General features: G+C 41.2%; 1 protein-coding gene across 1 annotated transcript in view; it reads left to right on the plus strand.

Moving 5' to 3' along the window:
* OCA2 (OCA2 melanosomal transmembrane protein) overlaps nucleotides 1-24,918 on the plus strand; it is a 518,586-nt gene that overhangs the window by 129,397 nt on the left and 364,271 nt on the right. The window contains exons 9-13 of the mRNA XM_021680470.1: nucleotides 15,017-15,088; nucleotides 16,512-16,577; nucleotides 19,375-19,431; nucleotides 20,503-20,627; nucleotides 23,644-23,782. Of these exons, the coding sequence (XP_021536145.1) occupies nucleotides 15,017-15,088; nucleotides 16,512-16,577; nucleotides 19,375-19,431; nucleotides 20,503-20,627; nucleotides 23,644-23,782 (459 nt within the window). The remainder of the gene's footprint in view (nucleotides 1-15,016; nucleotides 15,089-16,511; nucleotides 16,578-19,374; nucleotides 19,432-20,502; nucleotides 20,628-23,643; nucleotides 23,783-24,918) is intronic.

Raw genomic sequence — 24,918 nt, forward strand, 5'->3', positions numbered from 1 at the left:
TCTCCTGCTTTGTCAAAGATGAGTTGACCATAGAGTTGAGGGTCCATTTCTGGGCTCTCTATTCTGTTCCATTGATCTATGTGTCTGTTTTTGTGCCAGTACCATACTGTCTTGATGATGACAGCTTTGTAATAGAGCTTGAAGTCCAGAATTGTGATGCCCTCAGACTTGCTTTTCTTTTTCAACATTTGGGGTCTTTTCTGGTTCCATACAAATTTCAGGATTCTTTGTTCCGTTTCTTTGAAAAAAGTGGATTGTATTTTGATGGGGATGGCATTGAATGTGTAGATTGCTCTAGGTAGCATTGACATCTTCACAATATTTGTTCTTCCAATCCATGAGCATGGAACATTTTTCCATTTCTTTGTGTCTTCCTCAAATTCTTTCATGAGTATTTTATAGTTTTCTGAGTACAGATTCTTGGCCTCTTTGGTTAGATTTATTCCTAGGTATTTATGATTCTGGGTGCAATTGTAAATGGGATCGACTCCTTAATTTCTCTTTCTTCTGTCTTGTTGTTGGTGTATAGGAATGCCACTGATTTCTGTGCATTGATTTTATATCCTGCCACTTTCCTGAATTCCTGTATGAGTTCTAGCAGTTTTCGGGTGGAGTCTCTTGGGTTTTCCACATAAAGTATCATATCATGTGCAAAGAGTGAGAGTTTGACTTCTTCTTTGCTGATTTGGATGCCTTTGATTTCTTTTTGTTGTCCGATTGCTGTGGCTAGGACTTCTAGTACTATGTTGAATAGCAGTGGTGATAGTGGACATCCCTGCCATGTTCCTGGTCTTAGGGTGAAAGCTCTCAGTTTTTCCCCATTGAGAATGATATCCGCTGTGGGTTTTTCATAGATGGCTTTTATGATATTGAGGTATGTACCCTCTACCCCTACACTCTGAAGAGTTTTAATCAAGAAAGGATGCTGTACTTTGTCAAACGCTTTTTCTGCATTTATTGACAGGGTCATATGGTTCTTGTTCTTTCTTTTATTAAGGTATTGTATCACATTGATTGATTTGCGGATGTTGAACCACCCTTGCAGCCCAGGGATAAATCCCACTTGGTCGTGGTGAATAATCCTTTTAATATACTGTTGGATCCTATTGGCTAGTATTTTGGTGAGAATTTTTGCATCCATGTTCATCACGGATATTGGTCTGTAATTCTCCTTTTTGATGGGGTCTTTGTCTGCTTTTGGGATCAAGGTAATGGTGGCCTCATAAAACGAGTTTGGAAGGTTTCCTTCCATCTCTATTTTTTGGAACAGTTTCAGAAGAATAGGTATTAATTCTTGAAATTTTGGGAGAATTCCCCTGGGAAGCCATCTAGCCCTGGGCTTTTGTTTTTTGGGAGATTTTTGATGACTGCTTCAATTTCCTTAGTGGTTATAGGTCTGTTCAGGTTTTCTATTTCTTCCTGGTTCAGTTTTGGTGGTTTATACATCTCAGGAATGCATCCATTTCTTCCAGATTATCTAATTTGCTGGCATAGAGTTGCTCATAACATGTTCTTATAATTGATTGTATTACTTGGTGTTTGTTGTGGTCGCTCTTCTTTCATTCATGATTTTATTGATTTGGGTCATTTCTCTTATCTTTTTGATAAGTCTGGCCAGGGGTTTATCAATCTTGTTAATTCTTTCAAAGAACCAGCTCCTAGTTTCGTTGATCTGTTCTACTGTTCTTTTGGTTTCTATTTCATTGATTTCTGCTCTGATCTTTATTATTTCTCTTCTCCTGCTGGGTTTAGGCTTTATTTGCTGTTCTTTCTCCAGCTCCTTTAGGTGTGGGGTTAGGTTGTGTACTTGAGAACTCTCTTGTTTCTTGAGGAAGGCTTGTATTGCTATATACTTTCCTCTTAGGACAGCCTTTGTGGCATCCCAAAGATTTTGAACAGTTGTGTTTTCATTTTCATTTGTTTCCATGAATATTGTTAATTCTTCTTTAGTTTCCTGGTTGACCCATTCATTCTTTAGTAGGATGTTCTTTAGCCTCCATGTATTTGAGTCCTTTCCGACTTTCCTCTTGTGATTGAGTTCTAATTTCAAGGCATTGTGGTCTGAAAATAGGCAGGGAATGATCCCCATCTTTTCGTACCAGTTGAGACCTGATTTGTGACCTACTATGTGATCTATTATGGAGAATGTTCCATGGACACTAGAGAAGAATGTGTATTCTGTTGCTTTAGGATGAAATGTTCTGAATATATCTGTGAAGTCCATTTGGTCCAGTGTGCCATTTGAAGTCTTTATTTCCTTGTTGATCTTTTGCTTAGATGATCTGTCCATTTCAGTGAGGGGGGTGTTAAAGTCTCCCACTATTATTGTATTGTTGTCAATGTGTTTCTTTGCTTTTGTTATTAGTTGCCTTATATAATTGGCTGCTCCCATGGTGGGGGCATAGATATTTACAATTGTTAGATCTTCTTGTTGGATAGACCCTTTAAGTAGGATATAGTGTCCTTCCTCATCTCTTATTATAGTCTTTGGTTTAAAATCTAATTTGTCTAAGGATTGCCACCCCAGCTTTCTTTTGGTGTCCATTAGCATGGTAAATGGTTTACACCCCCTCACTTTCAATCTGGGGGTGTCTTTGGGTCTAAAATGAGTCTCTTGCAGACAGCATATGGATAGGTCTTGTTTTTTAATCTGATAGCCTGTGTCTTTTGATTGGGGCATTGAGCCCATTTACATTCAGGGTAACTATTGAAAGATATGAATTTAGGGCCATTGTACTTCCTGTAAGGTGACTGTTACTGTGTATTGTCTGTGTTCCTTCCTGGTCTGTGTTGCTTTTAGGGTCTCTCTTTGCTTAGAGGACCCCTTTCAATATTTCTTGTAGGGCTGGTTTCGTGTTTGCAAATTCCTTTAGTTTTTGTTTGTCCTGGAAGCTTTTTATCTCTCCTTCTATTTTCAATGACAGCCTAGCTGGATATAGTATTCTTGGCTGCCTATTTTTCTCATTTAGTGCTCTGAATATATCATGGCAGTCCTTTCTGGCCTGCCAGGTCTCTGTGGATAGGTCTGTTGCCAATCTAATATTTCTACCATTGTACCTTATAGACCTCTTGTCCCAAGCTGCTTTCAGGATTTCTCTTTGTCTCTGAGACTTGTAAGTTTTACTATTAGATATCTGGGTGTTAATCTATTTTTATTCATTTTGAGAGGGGTTCTCTGTGCCTCCTGGATTTTGATGCCTGTTTCCTTCCCCAAATTAGGGAAGGTCTCTGCTATAATTTGCTCCAATATACCTTCTGCCCCTCTCTTTCTTCTTCTTCTGGGATCCCAATTATTCTAATATTATTTTGTCTTATGGTATCGCTTATCTCTTGAATTCTGCCCTCGTAATCCAGTAGTTGTTTAGCTTTCTTTTTCTCAGCTTCTTTATTTTCCATCATTTTGTCTTGTATAGCACTAATTCTCTCTTCTGTCTCATTTATCCTAGCAGTTATAGCCTCCATTTTTTATTGCACCTCATTAATAGCCTTTTTGATTTCGACTTGGTTAGATTTTAGTTCTTTTACTTCTCCAGAAAGGGTTTCTGTAATAACTTCCATGCTTTTTTCAAGCCCACCTTGTATCTTTATAATTGTCATTCTGAACTCTAGTTCTGACGTCTTACTAATGTCCATATTGATTAGGTTCCTGTCAGTCGGTACTGCCTCTTGTTCTTTTTTTTGAGGTGATTTTTTCCATCTTGTCATTTTGTACAGAGGAGAACAGATGAATGAGAGAACAAAATGCTAATAGGGTAACAATGACCCCAGAAAAATATACACTAAACAAATCAGAAGAGACCTGAAATGGGGGGAAAAGAAAGGGAAAGAAAGAAAAAAGAGAGAGAAAAAAAAGAATATGATCAAATATGATCAGTCTTGTGAATAGATCAGTGCCACACACTAGATTTTGGGTGTATTTTGGTCTGTTAGAAGAAAGTGCCTCCCAAAATTTTAAACAAAGAAAAACTTATATATGTACAAAAATAAGGGTAAATATGATGAAGTGATAGAATATGACTGTAAAGTTGAAAATTATAAAAGATTTTATAAAGGAATTAATAAGTAAGAAGTTGGTTGAAGAAAGAAAGACGAGAAATTAAAAAAAAAATAAGAAAGGGAGAGAATGTGATCAGGCAGGAGATTAGAACAAAGCCATACACTAGGGATTTAGGGTATATTTTGGTCTGGTAGAAGAAACTATCCCAAAATTTTAAAGAGAGAACAACTTATGTATATACATATACCAAAAATAAGGTTAACTGCTATGAAGGGATAGAATATGACTCAAAAAATGAAAAATAAAAAGGATTTTTAAAAAAGGGATTTATAAGATGTTGGTTGAAAAAGGGAAAAAGAAAAATTTTTTAAAAAATAGAAAAAGAAAAAAAAATTAACTTTGAAAGACTAAAGAATCAGGGGGAAAAAAGCCATGAATTCTATGTGCTGTATCCCCCTAGTGCTGGAGTTCTGCCATTCTCATTGATCGGTAAACTTGGTCTTGGCTGGCCGTTCTTGCTGATCTTCTGGGGGAAGGGCCTGTTCCTGTGGTTCCCAAATGTCTTTGCTGGAGGCAGAATTGCCCCACCCTTGCCGGGTCTGGGCTAAGTAATCTGCTTGGGTTTGCTCTCGGGAGCTTTTGTTCCCTGCAAGCTTTCCGTACAGCTTTGGAGGATGAGATTGGAAATGGCGGCCTCCCAATCTCCACCCCAGAGGAGCCAAGAACTCGGGGCCCCACTCCTCAGTGTGCCCCCAGAGAAAAGCAGTCAGTCACTCCTGTCTCCCCGGTCTCCAGCTGCACTCCATGCTCACCCAGACTGTGACCAAGCATTTCTATCTCTGGCACATGACCCCGTGTGGAGTCCCAAATGCACCACTCCTCCCAGGAGAGGAAGGGGAGCCTCCCTGGATCTGCCGCTTTTTGGGTCTCTGCTGGAAGAGCAGTGGCCCAACTGTGCCACGGATCATGGTTTATGGCAACCCCGAGCTGAGAGCCCACTCCTTGGCTCCGTCTTTGCTGCCAGCTTCCCTGCTCTGATACCTGGGAGTTCTGCTGCACTCAGGCACCCCCGGTCTTCCTGTTACCCCAAGGGTCCTGAGACCACACTGTCCCAGTGGGGGTTCCACCCCCCACTTAGCCACTGGAGCAACATCCGTCAGCAGAGCCAACTTCTAAAAGTTCCGATTTTGTGCTCTGCTGCTCTATCTGCTGGTAGCTGGCTGACAGGCTCCCTCCCCCTGTGGTCTATCTTCCCGTATATAGCCTCGGATTCACCTTTCCTCACGTCCTACCTTCCAGAAAGTGGTCACTTTCCTGTGTAGAGCATTGCTGCCATTCTTTTCTTTGATCTCCTGTTGAGTTCGTATCGTAGGTGTTCAGAATGGTTTGATACCTATCTAGCTGAATTCCTGGGACTAGACGAAATTTAGGTCTCCTACTCCACTTCCATCTTGCTCCTCCTCCTTAGTCAACATTTTCTGTGTCCACAGCTCACCGAAATATCCCAGTGACTTACAACCCACTGCTTTCTGCTCTGCTGGGACTTGATGGCAGGACTGTTGTCTGAACAGCACCTCTGAGGCTCTGCTCAGACTGGTATTTGTCATGCCTGCTTGTGTGGCCTCAGTGGACTAGTGGGGCTATGCATTGACTCCCAGATAACCTGTGGCCCCTCCCAGGGTGTATGTTCTTTCATTTCTTACTTCTGGATGCATCTTGGGAGGAGAATCCCAGTAGCAATTATGGTTTTGGAAACATTGCAGAGAGGCATATGTGAATCTATGTTTAACCAGCATCTCCCATGCCTGTTGGCCCACAGGGTCTTCTGTTGAGCTAAGATTATCAACACTTCAAGGAACTCAAGATCTTTGGAATGCACTTAATGTTCCATCCATCTTCCATGTTATGTGAGACTTAGCAGAGCAATGGCTGAAGGTGCTGCTAGTTAGAAGGGGGCCTGACAAGTGGTGTACAGGGTGAGAGGTCATGGCTGGTTCCAAGCGCCCAAGGATCATTCAAGCCCAGTGTGGTTAGTCTCGGGACAGGGTGAGGGAGAAGGCAAAGAACACTGATTCAAAATGAGGATAATGTTTAGGTTTCAAGGCACTGGTTCTAATGAAGACCTGGATCACTGTGGTGTCCTTTGATAGTGTCACTTTCTCTGTCTCTCTCCTTCACCTCTTCCCTCCTCCTCTCTTATCTTCTTCTCATTCTTCTCCTTCCTCTTTTCTTTCTTCTTGCACTAGTATAAGGCTACATTGTCATAATAGCAGAATATGTAGTATTTTTTTATGTAATAGAATAACTGACATAACTGAATATAACTGATTTAAGCCCTTAATGAGATCATAAGGAATGCAGTTAAAGTGGAACTTTATCACCACCTTTGCAATCTACTGCATAATACTTTGAAAGTGGTTGCCTTTATTAATAGAGGCTCTGCAATTAGTATGACACCTGTCAAGGTTGTTGGAACCTACATTGCTCAGAATAATTTATTGACATTTTGAAACAGCTTTGCCTGTGTTATTTGTAAAAATAATAGTTAAAAAGGCATTGCATCACATAAAAGTGGTCTCTGTGAGCACTGTTGAGAAAAGTTGCCATTCAATGTAGATTGTGAACTTAATTTTAGGTTTCTGTAGTATATCACACATAGCAGGCAAAATATAGAGGTACATTGTTGTTCATGAAAGTTGTTTCTAAAATGATTTGAAACCTCTGAGCAGAATGCATTTATGTGCAGACTCATGAAATTATGTACAGTGCTTTAATTTATAATCTTTCATGAAGTTTTCAGTGATTTTAATGTCAAGTGCATTAAAAACCACTTTTGACCAATTAGAAAAATGTTCTATGTAATGCTTTCAAAAATAGAAAAAAATAAGGCAAATGTAACCTGCCTTGGAACCATGGTGAGAAGGAAAAGAACTTTGCTTCTTGGCAACCTGCCTCATTGGATTAAACAAAAGCAGGGGAAATTAACACACACTCAGACTGCTTAGAACTCACTCAAGGCTCCGTGCTTTCTTGAAGTTTGTTGATCCGCAACATTTTCCTTTAATTCTTTCTCACTGTTCTTTATTCTTTCTCATATACACACATACAAAGCAGGGAAGACGTGCAATTTTTTTGGCAAGTAGTTGGTTTGTTTTTGAATGAGAAATGATGAAATTAAACCCAAACCTCTCCTGACCATGGCCCAATTGCCTGTCCCTGACTGCTGGCCCCTCCTCTCCTTCCCTTCTGCCGCTGACACTGAAGCCCCTCTTGGCCCTGACACCTATTCGGAGCTGAGTCTCCTCTCCTTCTCTGGGTGTCCTGTGTCCTGACTGTGTCATACCTTCAGGCCTCTCTGTCCCATCACATCCCTCACTCTGTTTACCAAACACTCATTTCTTGTTTACAGGGACTGGGCTGCACACAGCCAGGGCATTCCCGTCTCTTTATTGCTGATTCCTCAATGCTGGGAGCAGTGCCAGTGCACTGTTGTTGCTATTTTTTAATTAAAGTAAGCATCGTGTTGTGAAAGCTGCTTATATTTTGATGGCATTAATTTCAGCTTTCCAAATTTAGGAAGATATTGCCATGGAATTCTGGAATGAAAAGGATCCTTGGAGTCATCTGATTTGAACCCATATGTTCTTTTTCTTTAAAAAAGTTTTTTTTTTTCTTTTTTATTGTAAATTGTATGCTGAATAGGATCCTACGGTCTGTCCTTGATTTAAGTTTAGCAATGTCTTAGAGGAGAGAAGCATGCCTTTTTTTAAATTAAAGTTTTAATTTTGACATAGCTGCATATTCACATGTAGTTGAAAGACATACAGTGATTCCCTGTACTCTTTATCCACTTTCCTCCAATGGTAATACTGTGGGGATGGGAGAAATTTTCCTCTTTCTTGCCTACATTCTTTGGCTGTCGTTTAGGGTTCCCAGAGTCAATTCCAGCATGGGAGTCCCCACCAACACCAAGCAATTCTTAGACACCTGAGAATTTAACTCAATTATGACACTACTCAGTGATAGCATCAGATTCCACAGGGTAGGCATTCAGTGCCCACTCCTGACTTCAGAAACCAGTCATAAGCCCCAGGCTTCTGACCAACTGGCAACAGATTAGAGGTTCCAACAACTTCCTCCTTAGGTTTGATTAATTTGCTATAGTGGCTCATGGAACTCAGGGAAACACTTACTTATGTTTATCAGTTTATTAGATACATAGGGCAAGGTCCCCAAGAAAAGAGCTTCTGTTGTCATGGAGCTTGGGGCCCAGCTTGATGGCATGCGGAAGTGTTCTGGTTCCTCAAGCATGGAAGCTCTCTGAAAATAAGGACCAAAAGCTATCCTTGTTTGTTTTTATGGAGACTTCATTACATAGTAATTAAATAAATCATTGGCTATTGGTCGATGCAGCCCCTCTACTCTCTCTGGAGGTTGGGGAGTGAAATTAACAGTTTTAATCCTCTAATCACATGGTTGGTCCTCCTGGCAACCAGCCACTGCCCTTGAGTAGGGTCCAAAAGTCACCTTCATTAATGACAAGACACCCATTTCATTTATTTATTTATTTATATTTATTTACTTACTTATTTAAATTTTTAATTTAAATTCCGGTTAGTTAACATATAATGTAATATTAGTTTCAGGTGTACCATATAGTGATTCAACACTTCCATACAACACCTGGTGCTTATCATGACAAGTGCACTCCTTAAAGTTTTTATTTAAATTCTAGTTAGTTAACATATAGTGTCATATTAGTTTCAGGTGTACAATTTAGTGATTCAACACTTCCATACAACACCTGGTGCTCATCAACACAAATGCACTCTTTAATCTCATTTCACTTTTATAGCTCTGAAGTGTTTTCAGGAACTGTGGATGAAGATTAGGTATATCTGAGAAACAAATATTGGTCATCTGAATGACAAAAGATATATTTTTTATCATTATATCACAGTTGATTTGATAATTAAGTTGGCAGAAGATAGATTAATAGGAGAAAACAAAAACTAATTTTGTACATATAGGAGCCCCCCCAAATATGAGCCTCAAAGAAATGACCAAAGTAGGCAGCTTTTATATCTTCTAGATAAGAAAACAACACATTTGTGAAGAATTGACAAGACAAAGGGGTTTGGGCTTGGGTAGTAAATTAGTGAAGTAACAAGGCTTGTCTCAGCCCTGACTTCCCTATTTCTGGTGATGAGGATGGCATCTACCCTATTAGTCCAGGGAGAATACCTTTCACATGGGAGGTTTATTTATTTTTTCTTTTCAGGGGGACAAAAAAGGTTTAGAGTGTCTTTTTTGTAACAGCTGTTTCTCAAGTAACTTTATTTTTTTAATTTTTAAAAAATATTTTATTTATTTATTTGACAGGGAGAGACACAGTGAGAGAGGGAACACAAGCAGGGGGAGTGGGAGAGGGAGAAGCAGGATTCCCGCTGAGCAGGGAGCCTGGTGCAGGGCTTGATCCTAGGACCCCGGGATCATGACCTGAGCTGAAGGCAGACACTTAATGACTGAGCCACCCAGGCGCCCCTCTCAAGTAACTTTAATTAAAAATAATCAATATGCCATCAGGGAAATCCAAATCAAAACCTCAATGAGATATCACCTCACACCAGTCAGAATGGCTAAAATTAACAAGTCAGGAAACGACAGATTTTGGTGGGGATGCAGAGAAAGGGGAACCCTCCTACACTGTTGGTGGGAATGCAAGCTAGTGCAGCCACTCTGGAAAACAGTATGGAGGTTCCTCAAAAAGTTGAAAATAGAGCTACCATATGACCCTTCAATTGCACTACTGGGTATTTACCCCAAAGATACAAATGTAGGGATCCGAATGGGTACGTGCACCCTGATGTTTATAGCAGCAATGTCCACAATAGCCAAACTATGGAAAGAGCCAAGATGCCCATCAACAGATGAATGGATAAAGAAGATGTGGTATATATGTACAATGGAATATTATGCAGCCATCAAAAGGAATGAAATCTTGCCATTTGCAACAATGTGGATGGAACTGGAGGGTATTATGCTGAGCGAAATAAGTTAATCAGAGAAAGACATGTATCATATGATCTCACTGATATGAGCAATTCTTTTTTTTATTTTTTAAAGATTTTATTTATTTATTTGAGAGAGAGAGACTGAGAGAGAGAGCACATGAGAGGGGGGAGGGTTGGGAGGGTCAGAGGGAGAAGCAGACTCCCTGCCGAGCAGGGAGCCCAATGTGGGACTCGATCCAGGGACTCCAGGATCATGACATGAGCCGAAGGCAGTCTCTTAACCGACTGAGCCACCCAGGCGCCCGTTATGAGCAATTCTTAATCTCAGGAAACAAACTGAGGGTTGCTGGAGTGGTGGGGGGTAGGAGGCATGGGGTGGCTGGGTGACAGACATTGGGGCGGGTATGTGCTATGGTGAGCACTGTGAATTGTATAAGACTGTTGAATCACAGATCTGTACCTCTGAAACAAATAATATATGTGAAAAAAAGAAGAAGATAGTAGGAAGGGAGAAATGAAGGGGGGGAAATTGGAGGGGGAGACAAACCATGAGAGACTATGGACTCTGAGAAGCAAACTGAGGGTTCTAGAGGGGAGGGGGGTGGGAGGATGCGTTAGCCTGGTGATTGGTATTAAAGAGGGCACGTATTGAATGGAGCACTGGGTATTATACGCAAACAGTGAATCATGGAACACTGCATCAAAAACTAATGATGTAATGTATGGTGATTAACACAACATAATAAAAAAAACTATGCAAAAAAAAAATCAATATGCCAAAGTGGTGTATTTTGGGTCTGGCATATTCAGCTCCTCTTTACAAAACTATAGTAGAAAATCACAATCATCATATTAATGGTTACATATTAATGTAACCACATTCAAGATACAGAACATTTCCATTCCCACAAGGACCCCTCATGTTACCCTTTTGTATCCACACCCAATTCCTTCCATTCCTTATAATCCCCTTCCCACTGACAATTACTAATCTGCCCACTATTTCTATAATTTTATCATTTCAAGAATGTTGCTTCTATCAGTGGTTTGTACCTTTTCACCATGACATAGATGTTTAACCACTCACCTCTTGAAGAACATCTGATTATTTCTAGTTTGGGGCAGTTACAAATAAAGCTGCTATGATTATTCATGTACAGGTTTTCTGTGAACGTGGGTTTTTATTTCTCTGGAATAAAATGGGATGGAATTGATGGGTTATAAAGTAGTTGCTCGTTTAGTTTTTTTGGACCATTTTCATTCCCACAAGAACATGTAAGTGAGCCAGTCTGCATCCTTGCCCACATTTGGTGTTGTTTCTACTTTTTATTTTAGCCATTCTCCTAGATGTGCTGGGAAATCTCATTGTTTCTAGCCACAGAGTCCCGAAGGGGCTTTGTGAAGTGAAGTGAAGTGAAGAATGGACAGAAACATCTGTCCCACTGTTCTCCCTCCAGCTTGTTCTGGCCATTCCCTGAGCACAGTTGTCTGCCACTGCCTGGACATTGTGCCTTGACTGTTATGTGAATAGGAAGCAGCCTTACTTGAATTTCATTTTGGAGGCACCAGACTCCTCCAGGGGTCCTGTGAGGGGATGGGGTGGTTCTTATCTCAGGAGTCCCTGACTGTTGGGCAGAGGTGCTCCCTTCTATGTCCTGGGGCCTGGAGTGTCCATCTGTGCTGAGGGCAGAGGGGCTCCATTCTGTGTTCACCAACCCTTAACACCTATCTCAGTCTGTTTTGGCTGCTGTAATGCAGTACCACTGACTGGGTGCCTCATCAACAACAAATTTATTTCTCACAGTTTTGGGGACACAGAAACATTCAGACTATAATATTCTACCCCTCGCTTCCCAAAATTTATGTCCTTCTTAAATGCAAAATACATTCATTCCATTTCGATAACCCTAGAAGTCCTAACTCATTCTAGCATTAACTTAAAAGTCTGAAGTCCTCAGGCTCATCTAAATAGCATCTAAATCAGATATGGATGAGAGTGAATATATATCTGGAGACAAATTTCTCCCAGCTCTGAACCAAAGATGTTGAATGTGTGAACTCAGATGTGTTTCCAAAATGCAATGGTTGAACAGGCATAGGATAGATATTCCCATTACAGAAGGGAGAAATAGGAAAGATGAAAGGATTGATGGGTCCCTGGCAAGTTCAAAACCAGTGAGGGTCCTGCCTTCACTGCTTTAGGTAGCCCTGCCCTCATGACTTTGCTGGACACACCCCATTCTGCAGGCTGGAATCAAAGGCCCATGGCTCTACTGGTCTACTGCTGTACTGGGCATTGCCCTAGTAGGGGCTTTCTGCTGTGATCTTATACTCTTGGTGGTCCTATGCCTGGGTCCAAAGCCTAGGGCTCCAGGGGGTCCATTCTTCAAAATCTAGGTGGAGAAAGCCATGCCCCCTGTGCTTTGTTGGGTGCCCTAGGTCCACTGGAGCCCACAATGTGAAGCAGTGCCAAGCAGCATTGGCTCACCCTTTGAAATCTTTCTGCCATGTAGGCCTTTGCACTCTGGTCCTAGAATGGGAGGGGCAGCCCTGATGATCTCTGAAATACCTTCTGGGCTATTCTTTCACTGTGTTGGATGGCAGGTCTTGGCTTCTGTTTAGAAGCTGACTATTCTCCCCATTGTCTTGGTGACTAGCTCCTAGCTTCTGTTGAGATGTCAGATCCAAACTGATAACCTTACCAAATTTGGCCATGCCCTTTGTGTTCTCTCCTAAATAAACTTTCTCATTTCTTTCAGTTTGGATATGCTGAGAATTCCAAATTTTAAAGTTTGGCTTCCTTTTTGATTAACAGTTCCATCTTTAAGTAATTTCTCACTTCTCTCATTTTACTCCAAGCACTGAGGAGTAATCAGGCAGCACTTTCATCTCTTTGCTTAAAAATCTCCTCAGCCAGTTAGCCAATTTCATCCCTTACAAGTTCTACCTTGCACAAACTAAGATACAAACACAATTCAACCAAGTCCTTTGCCACTTTATAACAAGGATCACCTATTCTCCATTGTTCAATAACATGTTCCTCATTCTGTGTGAGACCTCCTCAGAATGGCCTTTACCATTGATATTTCACCAACATTTTGTGTTCACAACCACTTAGGTATTCTCTATGAAGACTGAGGCTTCTCCTCAGACAGCTCTCCTTCTGGGCCCTCACCAGAATTGCTTTTAATGGTCTGTTAGTAGCAATGTAGGCTTTTCTTGGTGTGCCCCTCCAGACTCTTCCACCTTCTACCCATTACCCAGTTCCAAAGCTGCTTCAACATTTTTAGAGATTATAGCAGTGTCTTCACTTCTCAGTACTAGTTTCTTAGGGCTGCTATAGCAAAATGCCACAAACTGAGTGGCTTATAAATGACAGTTCTGGAGGCGTTAGGTGAGGGCCTTCTTATGGGTTGCAGACTTTCCATTGTATCCTCACGTGGTAGAAGAAGCAAAAGATCTCTCTGGATCCTCTTTTATAAGGTCACTAATCACATTCATGAGGAATCTGCCCTCATGACCTCATGATCTCCCAAAAGCCCACCTTCTAATACCATCATTTTAGGGATCAGAATTTCAACATATGAATTTTGGGAGGACACAAACATTCAGACCACAGCAGCAACTATTAGCATGATACAGTTTTAGAATGTTCCATCACCCCATAAAGACCCCTAGGGCCCATTTGCAATCAGTCTCTATTGTTACCTCCAGCCTTAGGCAACCCTGATCTTTCTGTCTCTCTAAATTAACCTTTTCTGGACAGTTCATATAAATGGAATGACACAATATGCAGTCTTTTGTGTTTGACTTCTCTCACTTTGCATAATGTATTTTGGGTTCATTCATAACATAGCATGTATCAGTAGTTCTATGTTGTAACATAAACTACTTTTTCTTTATCCACTTACCATGGATAGACATTTGGAATGTTTCCAGTTTTTGTCTATTTTGAATAATATTGCTATGAACATTTATGCTTTATGTGAATTATTAAAAGATCAAGGCATAGTAAATTTTTAAGAGTTTATTTGAGCAAAAATTTGTTTGAATTGGGCAGTGCCAAACTGGGAGTGCTTAGGAGTGCTCTACCAACAGGAGGTATGGGAAAGACTTTTACGGGGAAAAGGGGAAAGTGTAGCAAGGAAATAATTTGTTTAGCTATAGCCTAAGTGTTTGCCATATTTGGGAAGTCTAGTTGGCTGTTTATGATGAGTTGTCCTTAGATTTTGATTTCTTAACCTTGAGGCATTTATTATAGGCTTAGATTTTGGTTTGCTTAGTAGACTGCTAAGGTGTTAGAGCCACTTCAGTTTAATGGCCTCATTTAATTAATTTAATAGGACATATGTTTTCATTTCTCTGGAGTAAATTCCTAGGGGTTGAATTTCTGATTATATGGTAATTTATTATTTAACTTACTGAGAAACTGCCAAGCTTTTCCATGATGGCTGCACCATTTTACATTCCCACCAGCAATGTTGGAGGGTTCCAATTTCTCTGCATCCTTGCCTTTCTTCATATTTTGTCTCAGAAATTCCATGTCCATTTGAATTATAATTAAACAGAAAAAGTACTTTCATGATTCAGTGATAACACTGAAGTCTCAATTAGATTAAGTATTTGACATACCTTCGGTTTAATAACAGTCTCAGTAATGGGGCAGAATTGATTTATGTTGTGGAACTAATGGTCTGGTTGCCTAGGGATCATATGGTAAATAATTAATGACAATTTACTGCAGGCTTCTTTATAGAACATACTGTAGCCTTCTGCTTCTACTTCTGGGTCATCTAATTATTCAGGAAATGAAATCAGCTTTCTTTAGAAGGCAGACTGTGCTATTTGTGTGTGACTGAAACAGCAAGACCCATGATTTATTTATTTTCTTAATAGATATGGTACAGAATGGCTGACATTAATGGATACAAATAGCAATATAGGCTTTTGTGCATTTTAAACCCCTGTGGACCAGAATGAAATAATTTCCTGCGTTCTTTTCCAGATTGTTCACAGAACCCTGGCAGCCATGTTGGGTTCCCTTGTGGCATTAGCAGCGCTGGCTGTGATTGGAGATGTAAGTTGTAACATTTTGAATCAATGGCTTACCACTCCATAGGGTGTAAGATTTAAAGACAGTCTAGAAATTAGGTGTTAGCTGGTGATTTTCATTCTTTCATATACTCTTTCCACATTTCTCCCTCAGGAACCATGCTAGAAGCATGAACTAATAAACCTTTCAACACTGATGAGTATTTTTCATTTGACTTTATCACACACACATTTTTTATTCCCCATTTTGGTTGAGGAAAGGCTCATCATGGTCACTCATTTGCCCCAGGCTATATAGCTGAGTGGTGTTAGAGTTGACTTGGTGCTGTCAGCCCTTGGGAACTAGAGGGGGTCATCCCGCCTGCAGCAGAGGTGATAAATGGTGAGGTTGGCGCTGTCTTGCAGACACCAGGAGGTCCCTAGAGATGTGTGTCTGGGGGTTGATGGCACATAATCAGTGTCTGTGTGTGGCTTGTCTGGCAGGAACATAGGAGTGAATGTAGGGAGGCAGGAGAGGCCAAGCACCCACTGAAGATGGAGGCCTGCCATTGTTTGAGGAGCAGTACTGGAACCGAACAAGGTGGCAGCACACAGAAGTGGATTTGTAAACGACTCTATAGAATTCAGAGGAGCGTTCTGCAAAGCGCTACTATAGGCCATCCAGTCAACCAAAGAATAATAACTGGTTTAAAAAACTATGTGGAGCTATGTTCAGTTATTATTTATTTATTTATTTATTTATTTAATTTTTCTTGGCTAGAGTTGGTATAAACAAATGCTAACTCTAGGGTAAAATGTCCCAGAGTCCTAAAACTTATACATAAGCCACTGTTACTTTTATTAACTCTTAAGTAGTAGTATAGTAGTAGTTATTTTATTTTAAAAAATGTTAATGTGGCACACAGCCTGTGCTGTGGTTAGCATCCTGGGCCACTGTGCAGTCCTTTCCCAACAACTAGAGTCTCAAAGTGCCCTCGCTTTACACTCCATGTTCCCATTTCCCCATGACTCCAGCCTTCCCTACTCTGCAGGGTTGTTAGAAGATGAAGTGAGAGTGGATGGACAACTGGCGAGTAGGACAAGTGTGTCCTTCAGTTATTGCCATCCTGGCCTCATGCTCCAACACCAAGGAAGGCATGTGGGGACCTCACAACCTCAAGGGTCAATCCTGCAATTCAGGATATAGTTCTTCATGGAGTTGCCAGGGACAGGATTTAAGAAATTTGCTTTTCTTATAACTAAATGCATAGGCTTGACATTATTATGCCTTGGGTCACAAGTGGTTTTCATTGATGGTATACTCTAATTTCAAAGGCAAGGGGATGGTGTGATTTTTGACTCTGGCCCAGTGAGTGGGCTTGCCATAAAGAATAGCACATTTTTTTTACAGCCTGTCACCAAGAAGATGATGCCCAAGATTAATTGGGAAATTTGTGCTTTGATTGCAGAGACCCAGCCTGACCCATGTGGTGGAGTGGATTGATTTTGAGACTTTGGCCCTGCTATTTGGCATGGTAATTACAGTCCTCCCAGTGGGACAGGGCTCCTAGCCTGCTGTAACCCAGCACCTTCTCTTTTGTTGCTACTGCTAATAATCTTTCATTATATTAAAGACATTGTACTGCTTGACAATTAGGGCTTGATTAAGAAGTGTTAGTACAGGTCTAGAAAATTTCTCCTGTGGAGGAATGGAATGATTGGTGCTCTGGTTAGTTAGGTGGAGAATTGCAGCCGTAGGCCTGTCTGGTAGTTAAATAATATTGCCATTTAAAAAATTTAGCAAATTTTTTAAATGGCCTTAAAGTATAAAATTACTGCTCTTAAAATATAAAATGGAATATTCTAAATAAGTGGACCATGTAAGTTTTGGTGATTAGAAAAACACCTGTAATTACATGGAAAATGGAAGAAATTGTCCCTAAGGAATAGTTTATGTGTCATAAACTGATTTAACTAGAATAAGTGAAAATTGATAAGGGCCTGGACGGCAGTGGGAATGCTGCATGTGTTCTTGAACAGACCCACAACAGCTACGTGGTCTGAAGGAGGGTTTTCCCTTTCTGGACAAAAGACCTACTTTGCACAAAGCAGGTTACTATATTTCCTCATTTTTCTTGGTAATGTTTATTCCTCCTGGGTAGTCATAACAGATGGCCGTGCTACTCTAGGCTTTAATGTGATCCAAACTAGCTGCCTCCTTTCTGAGTAGAGTGTAAGGAGACAGGGCAATTCTCTGAACTTAGGCTTTAAAGAGAAACTCATAATCCTGTTGGTCCTGAAAAGTATATAGTGGGGCCTGCACATCTGGAAAGAAGAAAGAAGATATAACAGACGTCTCATAAAATAAGTTTAAAAAAAGCCTTAGGCAAGTGTGTGTTTACCATTTTGTTAGTATTTGAAATGGTTTGTAAAAAAACACCTTAAATGGATGATGTATTAGTTTGCTGGGGCTGCCATAATAAAGTACCACAGATTGGTGGCTTCAAAAGCATAAATTTATTTCCTCACACTTCTGGAGGCTGGATTTCTGAGACCAAGGTGTCAGCAGGGTTGGTTCCTTCTGAGGCCTCTGCTTGACTTGTGGATGACATCTTTCCCCTGTATTGTCACCTGGTCTTCCCTCTGTGTGTGTCTGTGTGCTATCTCCTCTTCTTATAAGGATACCAGTCGTACTGGATTAGGGCCTCACTTTAACTTATTCTGAGGTACTGGGGTTAAGATTTCACCATAGGAATTTGTGGGGGAAAGTAGCACAATTGAGCCCATAACAAATGGTTTAGTTTTTTTCTCAGTTGATGTCAGTTCAGCAAGATTCTAAAACTTTGGATGTGGAAAGATAGTTCATATATCCAGGCCCCTGCCTTTTCTTCTTTATTTCATGGCAATCAGCCACCTATGGGGCTACTTACCCCAATCCCTGAGTCTCAGTCTCTTCTGGGTAGTTTTGGCAGCAAATATGTGGGCCAGCTTCCCCACAACAATGGAAGACCACACAGGACCTACCCATTCAATTCAGTTCATGTGAAGCATCTACTGGTGAGTGAAGCACCACATTCTACAGACAGCAACAGGTGGAGGTGGCCATTTGGGTTAGGATAAACATCAATGGTCACTATAGATGAGATAGATATTTTTATTGAGTCTAAACTGATTTTTGGAAATTTTCATTTTATGCAGTATATTTGAAAGACAGTATTGGGCCTACTATTTTCTAAGTACTTTAATTTACATAATTTTATTGAATTTCTACAATAATCTTACAAGGAATAAAACATTTAAAGTTGAGGGGGAAAAGCTGAAATACAGAGGATTAAATAATTTTGTTTGCACAAGGTTAAACTACTTCTAAGTGGCAGAATTAGTACTTGAACCTGCATCTTCTTCCTCCAAGTTCAATGCATTGGTATATTGCCATCTTAGGAGGTATAATACATAATCATCCAGAAAGTTCTGGCTGGTTGAAATATCTGGTTGATTAGATTTGGAGTAAATGGGACATTACTTTTTGTTACTGTCTCTTATGTCATCACTAGAAAGAAGCACAAGTTCTGGGTTCATATAGAACCCAGAGAATAATCATTTCAATGTAACTGCTCTTATTTGCATGTCTTGATCAAATTGGTGATGAAAATCTGTTTCATTATTTTAGAAAACAAAATTTAACCCAGTTTAAAAATGTTAAAATGTTTAATTGTTGCTTGTGTGGACATGTAGGTACAGAAGGCCATATTCTGGCTCATTTCCTTTCCTGCTTCTAGCTTTGTGACTGTTAGCAAGTCGTCTCCCAAATCTGCCCCCTGGTTTCCTGGTATAACAGAGTAATGATGGGCACCCAGGTGGCTCAGTTGGTTGAACGTCCAACTCTTGGTTTTAGCTTGGGTCATGGTCTCGGGATCATGGGATTGGGCCTCCGTCAGGCTCCAAGCTCAGCAAAGAGTCTGCTTGTCCCTCCCCTCTGGCCCTCTCCCTGCTCATGCGTGCTCTCTCTTTCTGTTTAACATAAATAAATAAAATCTTTAAAAAAAAAAACAGAGGGTAATGATAATATCTGATGTTTGTTGTGAAGATTAGGTGGAATGATAATGTACCTTGGGTACATATATCCCTGGACAAAAATATAGAGGTACAAACCTGTTAACAAGAGGCTCCATTCAGGAAGTTCATAAGTGGATTACACTCAGCAAGAGAGCAAGAAGCTTGATGTCATGCAGAGGCCAGAGCTGAGATCTGTAACTGATCACTCTGATGTCCTTTCAGGATGGTGCACTGCTAAAAGATTCTCCTTATCTCCTTTTTCTGTTTTCCCCACAGATGATCTTAGTAGCCATATTTTCAGAAACTGGATTTTTTGATTATTGTGCTGTAAAGGTAGGTTTGATGTGACATTTAATATTTATGTATTAATTAATTAATTAATTTTTTGCCATGACATATTCAGTTAATAAAACTACCATTTAAAGCAAATATTTTAAAGTTCATTCTCATTTTCAAAATCACAGATGTAAGCCTGGGTACAGTTGCTGTGCAGAGTTGGTGGCTCTGAGCAACACTTTCTTCTCAGTAAACTGAAGAAGGAGATCAAAGAAAAGAATATTTGAGTTGAATGTTTGTGTAACATTAGTTAAATTGGCAAGTTGAAAGCTACATATCAAATATTGTTTTGCATTTTAGACCATCTAAATATTTCAAGTCATCAGTTTCTGATTACTTGCTTTTTGGTGAAACAATTTCAATGATCACTTTCTAATCATTGAACATATAAACATTCACTTTTGTACCTGGAATCCTGAGGAATCCACCAGCAAGTTCTGACAGCCAGACTGCACTGGTGCTGTCACTCAGGGTTGGTGAGAGGAGATCTTGCCATGCTCTCCTAATGCAAAGGCTAATGTTATGCTTGATTTTTTTTTTTTTGAACTGGAAAGTTCTTTTAAAAGATTATTTACTCATCAAACCCTTTTGCAAACTCTGAATGATAGAACTATGCTATGATTTTTGCCATCTTTGTGTACCCTCTTGCACCTTCACATATCTGGTCTCCTCTCAATATTGGTACTAAAAGTCCGTAAATCTAAGTTGCCAACAATCATTAGGCTTAAGGGTCGCAGCCCAGTCTGTCTAACCAAAAGGAGATTGTAAAATACTGGGTAATGTTAAAGGGATAGAGGGCTATAACACTGTAATCAGTGAACCATCACAGGGCACTGTGAGAAGGAGAATCAGAAGGAAGGAACGTAGGTCAATGTGGGTTCAGAATGTTCAGGTACAAGATATCACTTCCTCATCTTAGCAAATTTAGGAATTCTTGGGTCTAAGTTTTAATCCACCATGCAGTGTTTTTTTTGGACCCCTAGTTCTTAGAATCCCTAATGAAAAGTCACATTTATTCTTCAACCCCACTGATCCTGGCTTGTTCCTTTCTGTGTGTGTGCATCTCAGACGTACCAACTGTCTAGGGGAAGAGTGTGGGCCATGATCATCATGTTGTGTCTCCTTGCTGCTGTCCTGTCTGCCTTCCTGGACAATGTCACCACATTGCTGCTTTTTACTCCTGTGACCATAAGGTATGCAGAGTGGCCCTGCATGGGCATTAGGCCAGGCTCATGGTGGTGTATTCTTGCTGCTCAGTCGAGTCCCCACTTTCCCTTTGCTGGTGTGCCCTGGTCTAGCCTGTGCATCCCTTGGGACTGTGGTGCTCAGTGCTCTTGGCTAAGGCTATGGTTTCAGCTGTGGCTGTGGCTGTGACAGCAGTGGTGTTGGCCACAGAAACACCTGTGGGAGTCAGAAGACTCAGGCTTTGCTGTCCAGGGGTGGGGGACAGACTGTTAGGTGCCAGAAGTTCTTGTCCATTGGGCTGGTCACAGGTGTGACAGAGCAGTGTGGGAGCTCCTGCCATGTGGGGAGGAGCATGTAGCCAGGGGCTGGGGAAAGCGGGGCAGCCATCTTGCTCTCACCAGGCTCCTTGGAGGGTTGCAGGACCTGGCCTGACAAGGCTTTGCAGGGTAACTTTGGGAGAGAGAGATTCATTTTGATTCCCCATTTCATTCCTTTGAATTCCATCCACTTCATTAATTAGACATTTATTGAGCATCAGAGGCCATTTGCCCTGAATCTTCTGAAGCTTGAGCTTCAGACCCAGTCATGCAGGCTCCTTGCAAGGCCATGGGCCTATACTTTTATCCATACTTTTTTTTTTAAGATTTTATTTATTTATTTGAGAGAGAGCACAAGTGGGGAGAGGGGCAGAGGGAGAGAGAGAATCTCAAGCAGACTCCATGCTGAGCATGGAGCCTGATTTGGGGCTCGATATCACAACCCTGAGATCATGACCTGAGCTGAAATCAAGAGTTGGACACTCAACCGATGAGCCACCCGGGTGTCCCCTTTTATCCATACTTGATGTTCTTTATTTTGAAGATGGTTCCCCAGCATATCATGGTCCTTCCCTGCTTAGGCCTCTCATGTCCTGGTATTCGGCTGGTCCTAGGGAAACAGGTACCCCCTGGGGGTTCAGGGGACCAAGCTACATAATGAAGGGCCCCAGACAAGTCACTTTAGCTACACTGATCTGGGTTGTACCATCAAAGGGACTAACCCAAGCTAGTGTTTTGAGGATTGTGCTGGACAAGAGACCCTCCTGGACACGAGACATAAGACATAGCAAGTTCAAAGTGATCAATAAGGGGCTACTTGCAGGGCTCAGGACTAATTCTAGGTGATGCCTTTGGCATTTGAAGAATGGCGACTCTCTGAGGTGGAGTGAATTGGAGCAGAGGGGAGGGGTTTGGGGAGGAGAGGAGCAGCGAGCAGGCAGCATCCCCATGGGTGCTGCCTACAGTGTGGAGAGTTGGTCTCTTGGCCAAGCTCCTGCAAACTTGGCTGCCTTTTCACTCCCCGCATGTAGGCAGGGATTTGGGGTGAGGGACACTGGACTCAGGCTTCCTGTGAGGGGAGTGTAACACCTCCTAGTATGTGGGGTTCTTCTGAGGGCAAATGAAGGCTGGAACGAATGTGTTTCAAGGGTGCTGTAAACTGTACCATGTACTACTAATGGCAGGTACCAAACTCTGCCTCGAGGAGACCTCAGGGGGCAAGAGGCAGGCCATACTCACCCCCTCCTACCAAGGCGACTCTGCTGCTGTCACTGGTTTGAAAACAGTAGTATCACCCACAGACGCCAGGTCCCAGTGTATCGTTGTACTCTCTGATGGCAGCTCCAATGAGAGCGGGCTTCCAGGGGGGCATCCATATTCCTGGCATCCCCAAGCCTTGCTGGGATTTGTTTATATCCTCACTGTTCCAGGAACCAACTTTGTAATTTTCTGTGAGAGTAGCAATTCCATTTACTAGTCTAAAAACTGCATCTTTCAAGATTCAAGCGTTAGTGTGCTCAGATTCACTATTTATATTACCATATTCTTCATGACTTTATGAGCTTAATCACATTCTTCTGCCTTTGTCTGGAGTAGCATTAGTCTTCACAGTTAAAGAGTTAGACCCATTTACATAGGATGCCATCTCTATGCTTGCTCCAGCATTATTGATTAGTGTACACTAATTATTTTCTTGCTGGAGCCGGATCCTGGGAGCTCCCTCAGCTGAGAGCTGCTGCTGCTGCTGTTTGGGGTCTGATCCTCTTTTTGGATTCATTCCTGTCCCTGGTCCCTGGATACCATTCCCTCCTCAGCTTCCACGCATGGCTCTGTAGGCTGACCCCCCTCAGATGTGCTATTGGTTATGCTCTGAGCTGGGAGGTGGTGGGAAGGACCACTGACTGCAGCAGCCTGGAGACCCAAGGCCTGGTTTCTATATGGAAGTGGGTGCTGCAAATGGACAGGTGTGGTGAGCCATGATGTGTTTCCTAAACCTTCTTTAAGGCAACATTTTTCAACTTCATGCTCACTGGATCCACCTAAGGAGCTGTAGAATGCTGCTTCTCAAGCCCACTCCCAGGGATTGGTCTGTCATGGGCCGGACAGCAGGACTTGCAAAGGTTCCCAGACAAATCTAGTGTTCAGCCAAGGCAGGGACCCACAGCTGTAGAGTGTGTGCTCCTTCTCTCTGGAAGAGGTCCACAAGTAGTAGTTAGAGGGAAGGGGCTAGGAGACACATTAGGGCCTCAGCATCTGAGAAAGGGAAGGTGGGTAAGGAATTAGGCTGGTAGGCTTGATGTGAGCTACTGAGTGTTGGGGCTTTGTGTGCTGCCCCACCCCTGACTCCGAGGAGTCTGGTGGTCAGCACCAATTTACATGTGCCAGGGCCTGCACACAGGGAACTGTGCTCCCTCCAGATCTGGGCCGGGGTGGGTTTCTGATGGGGGTACATTTTCACACTGATGGTTCAGATGGGTAGTCAGTTAACTTTCAGAGAAATGCAATGCTGAGGGTCAACTGTAGCTCTGTAAACATTGTTGTCTTTGTTTATTCCTCAGCATTGCATTTCTCATAGGGGTGTGTGTGTGCGCGCATGCACGTGCACGCCTGTCTTGATTAAGCAAGTGCTTTGAAAATATTTAGGTTGCACATGGGCCTGTCACAATTGAATAGCATGGCTACTTTTATTTTCGTCCATTTGTGACAGGTTATGTGAGGTGCTCAACCTTGATCCAAGACAAGTCCTGATTGCAGAAGTGATCTTCACAAATATTGGAGGAGCTGCCACTGCCATTGGGGACCCACCAAATGTCATTATTGTTTCCAACCAGGAGTTGAGGAAGATGGTATGTATGTACCAGTGTAACAGGGTTGCTTTTAATAAATATAGATACCAACTTACTTGCCCATTTAGCATTCTACCCAATGTGGAAGCTTTTATTAGAAACTAAGCTCTTCCATATCACTTCTTCATATTAAGTGCTATTGGTTATCTTGAGAGGGGAGGTTAGGTGACTGATCCTGCAGTGTAGATCTCGGTGGTCGCCGTATCATTAAAAATATCTACTTAGTCATAGTATATTATATTAATGGGAACTGAGGTTTCTTCCAACTAATATTAAGAATAAAATGATCTGTCCCCTTGCATTTTTCAACTGTGGTGGATGAATTTACTGAAGAATTTAAGATTTTTTTTAAAAAGGATCATAAAATGAAGGTCTTTAGGAATTTTCTGAAAGCTCTTATAAATATTAATATATAATTTCTTTGTACACTAAAATAAAAACAAAGTACTAGAGAGTGAAAATGATATTTTATTTATATTAAAAGAATTAAAATTAAAATTATATAATTTCCAATTAACATTCTTTGGTCATTAGAATTTTCTCAATATTTCTTCTGTGAAGTATTAGCAAAAATGCTTCCAAATTGGTATCATTTATTGTAGATGATGTGTTTATGTGTGGGTCTGTGAAGTGTGTCAGTGTGTTTGTGCATGCGTACTGTCTTCTGTAAAAATATTTAAACTTTTGGGAGCTCATGGCTCTGAGATGTTGATGGACGTTTTGTAGACCCACCATATTCTAGAGATTCAGGGTATAATTTAGATGCTTTGTCTGAACTGTAATACTTCCTACTTACCATGGGAAATTGGCTGGCAACACTTTACCAGGCTTGCTTCATGAACTGAGCAGTATGCCCATTATCATGTTACCCTGGAGCACATCAGAAGTTGGCAGAGCCCTATAATCTGTTCCAGGGGCACCTATCATCCAGGGTGGGCCTCATACACATTGGAGAGAACTATTTTTAGAGAAAAATACTGTTTTATTTTTATTTTGCAGTAATATCTTTATTGTAGAAAATATAAATCATACATACAAAATTTAAAAATTGCCATAATCTCACCACTCAGAGATAAATCCTCTTAATGTTTTGGTGCATCTAGTCTCCCAGAACATTTGTATGTGGATACACATGG

The sequence above is a fragment of the Neomonachus schauinslandi genome, chromosome 9, assembly GCF_002201575.2.
Source record: "Neomonachus schauinslandi chromosome 9, ASM220157v2, whole genome shotgun sequence".
Classification (NCBI taxonomy): domain Eukaryota; kingdom Metazoa; phylum Chordata; class Mammalia; order Carnivora; family Phocidae; genus Neomonachus; species Neomonachus schauinslandi.